Source organism: Panthera uncia, unplaced genomic scaffold (assembly GCF_023721935.1).
Source record: "Panthera uncia isolate 11264 unplaced genomic scaffold, Puncia_PCG_1.0 HiC_scaffold_557, whole genome shotgun sequence".
Classification (NCBI taxonomy): domain Eukaryota; kingdom Metazoa; phylum Chordata; class Mammalia; order Carnivora; family Felidae; genus Panthera; species Panthera uncia.
In genome coordinates, this window is record NW_026059712.1 from 1 (window position 1) to 9,457 (window position 9,457).

At 54.8% G+C, this 9,457-nt stretch overlaps 1 protein-coding gene across 1 annotated transcript; it reads left to right on the forward strand.

Moving 5' to 3' along the window:
• The first annotated feature begins 13 nt into the window (after positions 1 to 13).
• LOC125918211 (gamma-enolase) lies at positions 14 to 5,826 on the forward strand. The gene is made up of 9 exons (XM_049624241.1): positions 14 to 71; positions 361 to 430; positions 913 to 1,046; positions 1,283 to 1,505; positions 2,558 to 2,755; positions 3,611 to 3,812; positions 4,354 to 4,462; positions 4,623 to 4,681; positions 4,970 to 5,826. Exons 2-9 carry the CDS (start codon positions 400 to 402, stop codon positions 5,037 to 5,039), a joined length of 1,026 nt encoding a protein of 341 aa, XP_049480198.1. The 5' UTR covers positions 14 to 71; positions 361 to 399; the 3' UTR covers positions 5,040 to 5,826.
• Positions 5,827 to 9,457: the final 3,631 nt, after the last annotated feature.

Sequence of the window (9,457 nt, forward strand, 5' to 3'; positions counted from 1 at the left end):
GCCTCTCCCCAGGTGTCCTGAAGGCAGTGGACCACATCAACACCACCATTGCTCCAGCCCTCATCAGCTCAGTGAGGCCTGCTCTTTGCTGGGGGCGGTGGTGGGCAGGACCAGGGTCCTGGAAGCAATCCTGGATGAGGGGAGGAGGGAGAGAAGGGAGATTCCTCTTGGGAATCATACTTCTTGAGGAGAGTGTGGGGAGACTCCTTCCCCACCCCTGCTCCCAATCCAGACAGGCTGCTTTCACAGAAACCTGGTTGGCTGCTGGCCAGCTGTGAGCCTATGTGGGAATGGGGTGGGGCCCTCTGCCTCCGGGCCAGCCTCCATCCTGGCCTGGGGTGATGGTGGCTCTGTCTACAGGGTCTGTCGGTGGTGGAGCAGGAGAAGCTTGACAACCTGATGTTGGAGCTGGATGGGACCGAGAACAAATGTAAGCCAGGGCTGGGAGAAAGTGAGGAGGTGTGAGCAGGGCGGGTGTGTGGAGCAGACAGGGCACTGAAGGGGCCAGTGCTGTGGGGACTTCCGTCGGAAGGCTGTCCGGACTAGCTCACCTTCCATTCTCCTCTCAAAGCCAGAGCAAGAGAAGAAGAATTTAACCACAGTAGGAGGGAGTGACATTAGACAGAAGAACTTTGCAGCGTGAAGGGGGGGGAGCTGGCAGGGGACAGTCTGGCCTCAAGATGTTTAGAAATAGGTGGAGCTGTCTGCCCTTTCCCATTAAATCGAGCGTGTGTGTGTGTGTGTGTGTGTGTGTGTCCTGCTATTTTCAGGAGAGGACTGATGAGGTGTCTCAGGAGTGGAGAGGGGAGAGGGGATCTCTTTTACTGGCTCCTTTTGGGGTATATAAGTGGAGTCAAGGGCTCGGAAATTTAGGGGACACTTTGCTCAGTGCCTTCCTCTGTAATCTCCCAGCCAAGTTTGGGGCCAATGCCATCCTGGGTGTGTCCCTGGCCGTGTGTAAGGCAGGGGCGGCCGAGCGGGAATTGCCCCTATACCGCCACATTGCTCAGCTGGCCGGGAACTCAGACCTCATCCTGCCTGTGCCGGTGAGCACTGCGCCACGCCTGTGCCTGTCCCAGGGGTGGGTGGGGGGAGAGCATGAAACCTTGTGAAGAATGATGGGGGGGGGGGGGGGGGGAGTGCATTGAGGCACCTAAAGAGAAAGGAGGGAGACTTGAGACTTTGAGTCTGGGAAGCTGGAGCAGGTGTGGGATCTTGGGTTAACAACCCAGGGGCAGAGGAGGGAAGTGCTCTGTGACTTTTCTGTCCTGTGGCCCCCCAGGCCTTCAACGTGATCAATGGTGGCTCTCATGCTGGGAATAAGCTGGCCATGCAGGAGTTTATGATCCTTCCAGTGGGCGCTGAGAGTTTTCGCGATGCCATGCGACTTGGGGCGGAGGTCTACCACACACTCAAGGGGGTCATCAAGGACAAATATGGCAAGGATGCCACCAATGTGGGAGATGAAGGTGGCTTTGCCCCCAACATCCTGGAGAACAGTGAAGGTGAGGCCAGGAGCCCTACTCCCTGCTTTAAGCCTTGCTCTGTCCTTGGACATCAGGAAGGGCCACACAGCTCCCCAGATCCTGAGGAGTATGGGTGGGAGGCCCTTGAGCCAGCTCAAAGAGGAACCCATACCGGGAGTGGGTCCCAGAGGGCCTGCCACATTTACAGGCAGGCCTAAGAGGATAGTCTTCACCTGTCCAGCCAGATCTGTTAGCAACTGTAAGTTCTTACTGGAGCCCCTGGGAATGCTGGGAGGTGGTCTAAGTGACATGGAGGACCCATCCTGGACTTGAACTTTGTAGGATTCTCAGTTTGATGAGATATACTGTACTGCAAGGATTCAATTCTGAGTCTATCCCATTTCTACCCCCAACCTCTCAGGTCTCTAAGATCCCTAATTTTTCTCTGCTGTGGGAGGAGCTATATAGTGAATAGAAACAATAACAGGAAGGGGCGCCTGGGTGGCCAGTTGAGTGTCTGACTCTTGATTTCAGCTTGGGTTATGATCTCAGAGCTGTGGGATCGAGCCCTGCTTTGGGCTCTGTGCTGAGTGTGGAGCCTGCTTAAGATTTGCTCTCTCTTTCTCTCTGCCCTCCCCACTCTCAACTTAAAAACAAAACAAAACAAAAAAAAACCAATAACAGGAAGTGGCTAAGAGTTCAGGTTCTGGGGTCAAATTGCCTCCATTTGAACCTTGACTTAAGAGTTACTGGCTAGTGATCTTTCTTACTCAACTTCTCTGTGCTTGTCTTTCTTGCCTGTAAAATGGGAACAACAACAGTATCTCCCTCTTAGCACCATTGTACTTAGGTGACATAGCCCATAATAAACGATGGCTATTGACAAAAAAAACCTGTTACGAACAGAATTCCATTCCTCTGTCCTCTTAGAAGATAGTCTGCTCTTCCCAGACCTGGGATGACCCTAACAACAATTGTAGCCAGGCTTCTTCCCAGCACCAGTCCTGTGCCTCGGCTCTGAATTTCTTTCTTTTTCACATTCCTCTTTGCCCACCCTTCCTGCTGGTGATCCCACTATATTCCATCCCCAGCCTTGGAGTTGGTGAAGGAAGCCATCGACAAGGCTGGCTACACAGAAAAGATTGTCATTGGCATGGACGTCGCTGCCTCGGAGTTTCATCGCGATGGCAAATATGACTTGGACTTTAAGTCTCCTGCTGATCCCTCCCGATACATCACTGGGGACCAGCTGGGGGCCCTCTACCAGGATTTTGTCAGGGACTATCCTGGTGAGAACAAGGGCTATGGGAGGGAGGGCAGCGCAAGGGCCAAGGGGCAGGTGGGGATGTGTGGGGCAGCCTGGGACCTTGTGGGGCACTGACTTAGGCGCCAGGTGGAGGTGTCCTAAGCAGAGCCAGAGAACCAGGACAGGGACCAAAGAGCCTTCTGCAGGGGATGGCTTTGTATGTAATGTAAATGTGCAGGTACCTATGGTGAATCTGTTTCATCTGCTTCCGGTCCTAATTAAAGTCGTGTGTCCCGCAGTGGCTGGGATCACGGGGAGGGCTTTGGAAGGAACCAGTCATGGTGAGAGGGTGACTGGGCCCAGCAGGGAGCTTGTACCTATCAGTGTTTTTGACTGATGAAGTTGTAGATGCTGAGTGGAGCTGGAAGCGCTATGGGGGTAGGATGGGAAGGCTGAGGAGGAGCTGAACTACCCTCTCCAAACCCACTAAAGGCTGTGACCCCTGCAGGGAGGAGGCTGGTTTCCGTTTCCCTGAGACAGAGCAAGACATAAATGCAAAATGAGGGATTTAGAATAGCACAGAGGGAAAGCTTCCTGGTAATGAAGGTGGGAAAATGCAAAGGCGGTTACGAGAAAGATCCCAAACCCTTGTTTTTTGGAAGGTGTTCGGAAGGTGTCGGGCGTGATCGCATAGTGGTTAGTACTCCGCGTTGTGTGGAAGGTTTTCAGAAAGAATCTAGGTAAGTGTCAGGGCAAGCTTATTTCGGAGGCAGGGAAGCAAGGATGAGCAGGCTAAGTTAGCCAGGGGATGTATCCATTTCAGGGAATCACAGGGTGGGTGTTCCTGCCTGATGCAAACCCCAGGGAGGGTCAGCAGCCCCTCCTGCTCTCCCTGCAGTGGTCTCCATCGAGGACCCCTTTGACCAGGACGACTGGGCCGCCTGGTCGAAGTTCACAGCCAATGTAGGGATCCAGATCGTGGGCGATGACCTGACAGTGACCAACCCAAAGCGTATCGAGCGGGCAGTGGAGGAAAAGGCCTGCAACTGTCTGCTGCTCAAGGTCAACCAGATCGGCTCAGTCACGGAAGCCATCCAAGCGTGAGTGTCCCCTGGCTCTCCCCTACCCGGCCCCTGTTTCTACAGGATGCCTCTGGCAAGTGCTCCCAGTCTCGTCCTGGCATAGATGCTGAAGAGAGCAGGGAACCTACAGTCACCTTCCCAGCTCTTCAGGCTCTGCCCCCTCCACCCCATGCCCTGTGCCCCTCCCAGAGAGCTTCCTGCCAGGTGTTTTTTGTTTTTTGTTTTTTTTAGTTTATTTATTTATTTTTGAGTGAACAGAGACAGTGTGAGTCGGTAGGGGAGGGGGGGGGTGGGGGCGCGGGGAGGGGTGCAGAGACAGAGAGAGAGAGAGGGAGAGAGAATCCCAAGGAGTGCCCTGCCAGCACAGTGCCCCATGTGGGGCTCGATTTCACGAAACTGTGAGATCATGACTTGAGCTGAAACCAAGAGTCGGACGCTTAACTGACTGAGCCACCCAGGCACCCCCGGCCAGGTGTTTCTCGACATAGACCAATGTTGGGGCTGGGAAGAGAGTGCCCAGTGTGAGAGGCTGGAGGTCAGTGCTGATGTATGGCTGCAGGTGCAAGCTGGCTCAGGAGAATGGCTGGGGTGTCATGGTGAGTCATCGCTCAGGAGAGACTGAGGACACGTTCATCGCCGATCTGGTGGTGGGGCTGTGCACAGGCCAAGTGAGTGCAAGGGCGATCTTTGTGAAATTGGTGGGTTCTGTCGGGTGGGTCTCTCTTTCCAGGTGTTTGCGGGTGTCGGGAGAATGTCAAGGGAGTGTAAGTTTCCTTTCAGGAAGTGAAGGGGCAGCCACTGAGCTGCATATGTTTGGGGATGTTTCAGATCAAGACTGGCGCCCCGTGCCGTTCTGAGCGTCTGGCTAAGTACAACCAGCTCATGAGGTGAGGAAACCTGGGGGATGGGAGCCCGGGGCCCAGAGGGTTAAAAGCTCCGATACCCAGGACCTGGAGAACAGTAGATATCCAGAAAATACTTGTTTTCGAATGATGGGTTTACCCATGGCCTGATTGATGGCTCCCACAGGTCATGTGGAGAAGCCAGGGGATGCCCCCGCTTGGGCCGGACATAGGGACAGGTGGTGTGACAGGCTTGGAGAGGATAGGGGCCTCCTGGAAAGAGAAGTGGAATCCTCCTGCATCCTTATTTCTTTTCTGGCTCATCCCTTCCAGAATTGAAGAAGAGCTGGGGGACGAAGCTCGCTTTGCTGGACATAATTTCCGCAATCCCAGCGTGCTGTGATCCCTCTACTTGCCTGGAGACCTGGAACCCCTCTCCCATCCTCCTGGATCCTCTCTCTTCCTGTCTTGCTCTGTGATATTTCACCCCGGACACCCCAGCTGACCTGTCGCTCTGTTCCTTGGCTTGTCCAGCCCCTGCTCTGTGCTCTCCCCGCTCTGGGCTCCACACTCTCCACTTCTCTTTCCTTTCTATTCTCTCTCCTCAAAAACTGGCCACAGGACTGAGGATTATAAGGGAGTCCCCATGGAAGAACAGTCAGGGTCTGTGTACAGGTGCATCAGGGCTGGCTGGGGACGTGTTGAGAGAGGGGCCGTGTGTCACTGTGCTTTCTGCCGCTTCCACACGTTTGTCCATGTGGCATCTGAGCCAGGGAGTGTGCAGTGCCGAGGGGGAGGGGAGCGCTGGCCGCGTGATCGTGCCTGGCCGAAGACTTCAGTGAATTATTTATTTGTTTATTTATTGTTCACTCGTCTTGTTCATTAATTCAGCGTTTCTCCACAACTCCAGGGCCAAAACCTGGCCTGACCAGAGGAGATCGCATGTGTGTGCGTGTGTACTTCACGTGGCCGTAGATTCCGAGATGGCCTGGGGTGGGAGGTCTTGCTGAAAATGGAGTGGGAAGGGTAACAGAAAAGGGACCTGTCATCAGTTCCTTCGTGTCTCCCAGCCCTTAACCTAAGCCGGCTCAGTCCAGAGGTGGGGCTGTGTGCCCGGGGACTCTTCCCCCATAGCTCTCCCCCAGCCCCGGCTACCCTGTTCTTCCTCCAGCTGCACCTGAGCAATGTCTCACTTCCCTGTGCCACGCTCCACAGTTGCCACCACCTCTGTGGCGTTGAAATGAGCACCACCATTAAAGTCTGAATCACAGTGCATTGTTGTGTCTGAAGAGTCTTTCGTCCGTATGAGGGGAGAGAAGACGGAGCACCCAGAAGTTGGTGAAACTGGATAGCAGAGCTGGGGAGGACACAGAAAGATGAAGAAACCCAACCAGTATGGCTAAGACAATGGCCCTGCCTACCCCTCCCCGGCTGGGTGGGGACCACGTTGGCCCTGCCTTCTCATCAGCAAGCCTGGCCCCAGGACCCAGGTCAATGAAGGGCTCTTAACCTGGAGTCCAAGAATCCCTAGGAGTGTCAAAAATTGTGTGGGTGTGCATTTTTGGGAAAAAGGGTCCAAAGCATTCTGGATTCCTATAGGGCCTTGACCAAAGAAGGGATAAAGCTATGGACTGGAGCAGTTCCCCCACTGGGCCTCTCTCCACTGGGCTGCTGGCCACTGTGGGCCACAGCAGCGCTGCGTGGGCATCACCCCCTGCAAGATGGGGAACTGGGGAGGGAAGGATGGTACCAGAGGATTTGGAGGTGGGCCTGAGAAAGTGTTCCTGGAAACCTGAGAGTCAGGACCACAAGGGCTGGTTCGGCCTGTGAGTAGGGCCCCAGTGTGTGGCCGGAGACCCACTATAAACCTTCAGCTCCAGTGGAGCACTGACTTTGAGATGGGGACCCAGGAACCACCTAGGGGGAGAAACCCTCTCATAGGGCTGGGATACAGAGCAGAGCCCAGCAGGTAGGTGTTCCACACGGGGTGCTGTGGCCACTAGAGGGAGGCAAGGTTCTGTGGGACACCAGGCTCCCCCTGAGCTAGGGGTGGGATGGGAGGAATTTCAAGGCTGTCCCCTCTATGGGCCTCCTACTCTGTTTCTACTCTGAGTTCTGGTCCTGGGCACCCTGCCATCCTGCCCAACTCCAGAACTAGAAGAGGATTTTAGTCCTGTATGGGCAGGACCCATTTCACTGCTCTTCTTCCTGTGTCCCTGACATACTCAGCCATTTTCAGTTCTTGCCCCTGCTCCTCCAAGCCTCTTAGTAGGGGCATCTCATCTTTCCCTTCTCTCTTGTCTCCTGGCGCCCCTTTCTGTTCCCCTTGGGGCACACTGTGTTCTGTGCCTCTCAGTTTTCTCTGGGGTTCCCAGTATCTATCTTCTCCAACTCCTGGACTGACCAAGACCATTTTGGTTGGAGCCACATTTCCTAACCTCTGTCCTTTCCTCCCTCCTTGCTAGGTGGGCTTCTCTGGCAGCCATCCCCCCCCCACCCCAAAGGTTCTGGGTTGGATTGGGTTACAGCTGGCTCTGTCTGGGCCTCCCGGGCCCCTCTCTCCACTTTCCCTTTGTGCTGTTGCCTGGAGACCAGTGGGTTGTGGGGGGCTGGGGTGAGGGGGGGGGGTGGTGGTGGGGTGTGTGTGTGTGTGTGTGTGATGCACCCCAAAGCTGAACGGTGAGCCTGGTCTTAAGATAGGGGAAGAATTGGAGGGGGTAGGCCCTGGCTTCTCTGACTCTACCTGTCTTCTGTTCCTACGTAGGCCTACATTTTTCTTTTAGGCTCAGGTATGTCACCATCTTAGCCCAGCCCTTAGTGGTTAAAAAACTAGAGAGAGCAGCTCCGCCTAGAAGGGAGCTGGGAAGGGCCTGGGCCTGGGCCCAGTGGGAGACTTGAACTGAGAAGTGCAGAAAGAGAGGAAATGCAATGGGGAGCGAGTAGGAGGAGCCTTGGAACAAAGTTGGGGGGTGGGGAGAAGGAGCAGGGGCCATTCTAGGGCTTAGAGGAAGGGAGGGCAGGGATCACCGGGGAGAGGGGGACAGGGAGCTGGCCTGGTCTGTGGAAGGCCCTGAGGAATACAGAAGGTGAGCGTGCAGTAGAAAAGTGAGTGGCAAACCAAAAAGCTAAAGAGTGGTGATTCATCCCCAGGCCAAGGAAGCCTTGCCCAGGTTCCCCAGTGCTTTAGAATCTGTTTAAAGCTTCGGGTATTCCCAGAATTTGGCCGAGCCTGGCCCAAGGAAATATGAGGCTAATTCCACTGAGTTGCTACAGAGCCAGCCTCCATCCTTCCCAGAAGGCTAGTGGGATCCTGCCATTCAGGGCCTATCTTTGGCCTCTAGCTGGCTTGGCCCCATACATACCCTACTCCCACCCCAAAACTGGAGAGCTATTAAGGGCTCCCAATCCAGGCTCCAGCTCCAGCTCTTCCAGTTTCCCAGCCTGCCTCCCTCCCATTCTCTGGCCTTCCCAATCTCTGCTGCCAAAAATCACCCAGTGTCTTGGTGTCCTTTGTCCTGGGAGATGTTGCTGCTTGGTATGGGGCCAGGGAGACAGCCTAGAAGACATTGGTGGTGGACGGGCAGAAGTGTTGGCTTTAGGCTGGAGACTGGAAATGGCTGCCTGGAGAGCTGGGAGGGTTGAAGGAAGACCCTGTGGTCTGCGGGTGGGGTGGGGATTGTCTCCATAGTAGAATGATTGGGATTGGGGAACCAGGGCCCCTAGGGATTTCGCTCCACGGTGAGCCTAATCCCCACCTGACCCCTTCCCTGTGGCCAAGAGTACTGTCTGTGATGACTTCAGACAGGTTTGGGGAGGAAAATGTAGACACCACCAGACAGAAGGGCCTGAAGAAGATGGTGTCCCATTCCCATAAATTAATCCCTTACCTACACTGGGGCTTGCTCTCCCCCATTTCTATCATTTCCTTCTACTGCTTTCCCTTTCCATCTCCACTGTCTTCCTCATCTCTGGTCTTCCCTCCTCCATACTGCCACCAAAGGCCTTGTTTATCTTACATTTCCTTCTAATCTTCTTTACCCGCCCCCCCCCTTCTTCCCCCCTTTTTCTTGCCAACTGAAACCCTCCTCAGCTCTCTTGGAAACCCCCCCCCCCCAGAATCCAGCCATCCCAGTGTCTTACCCCCTCCTTTGCCACCCAGTACCCCAGTCCCTCTAGAATATGCATCCGGCCCCACCTCTTTCAAACCTTCCTAAGGTTCTTCACCTTTCCACTTCTCTCCATGCTGCCATCTCTGAACTCGACTCTCTCCAGCTTTCCATCATCACCCCTAAATTCTTACATTTATTATATTCCTAATACGAATCACCTCCAAATTAGAATCACCTCCAAATCCAGAAAACCCATATTCCTATATGTCAATGTCTCCATCTTTTCAATTTATTCCCCTCCCCATGACCCCAAACTTCCATCCCATTCTCCCTCATAATCACCCCCCCACCTCTCCAGCTACATGTCTGCCAGAGACGCTGTCACCCCAAGATTTAGTCATCCCTCCTTGTCACATACCTCACTGCCCTCGGAGCCCCCATGTAGCTCCATTTTCCCAACGTAACCCCATTAGACCAGTCTCTGCCACACACCCACAACCTCCCACTTCCCCTCTGCCACAGACCCCTTGGTCCCCAAACTTCTCCAGTCTCCCCTTATCGGCCCTGACAACCAACAGCCCCTCCCACCTAGTCGTCTGGTTCCCCACATTCAGCCTCAGCGAACCCCTCCCCGCGCCCCAGCCCCCTGGGCCGGCCTCGGCCAACTCGCACAGCGCCTCCCCCTCTCCGGATCCCCCTCTCTCCCCCCTCG

Coding starts and splice junctions, on each gene's coding strand:
- LOC125918211 (XM_049624241.1), top strand. CDS start 400: ATGTTGGAGCTGGATGGGACCGAGAACAAAT. Junction 2,756..3,610: donor TTTTGTCAGGGACTATCCTG/GTGAGAACAAGG, acceptor CTCTCCCTGCAG/TGGTCTCCATCGAGGACCCC. Junction 4,463..4,622: donor TGGGGCTGTGCACAGGCCAA/GTGAGTGCAAGG, acceptor GGGATGTTTCAG/ATCAAGACTGGCGCCCCGTG.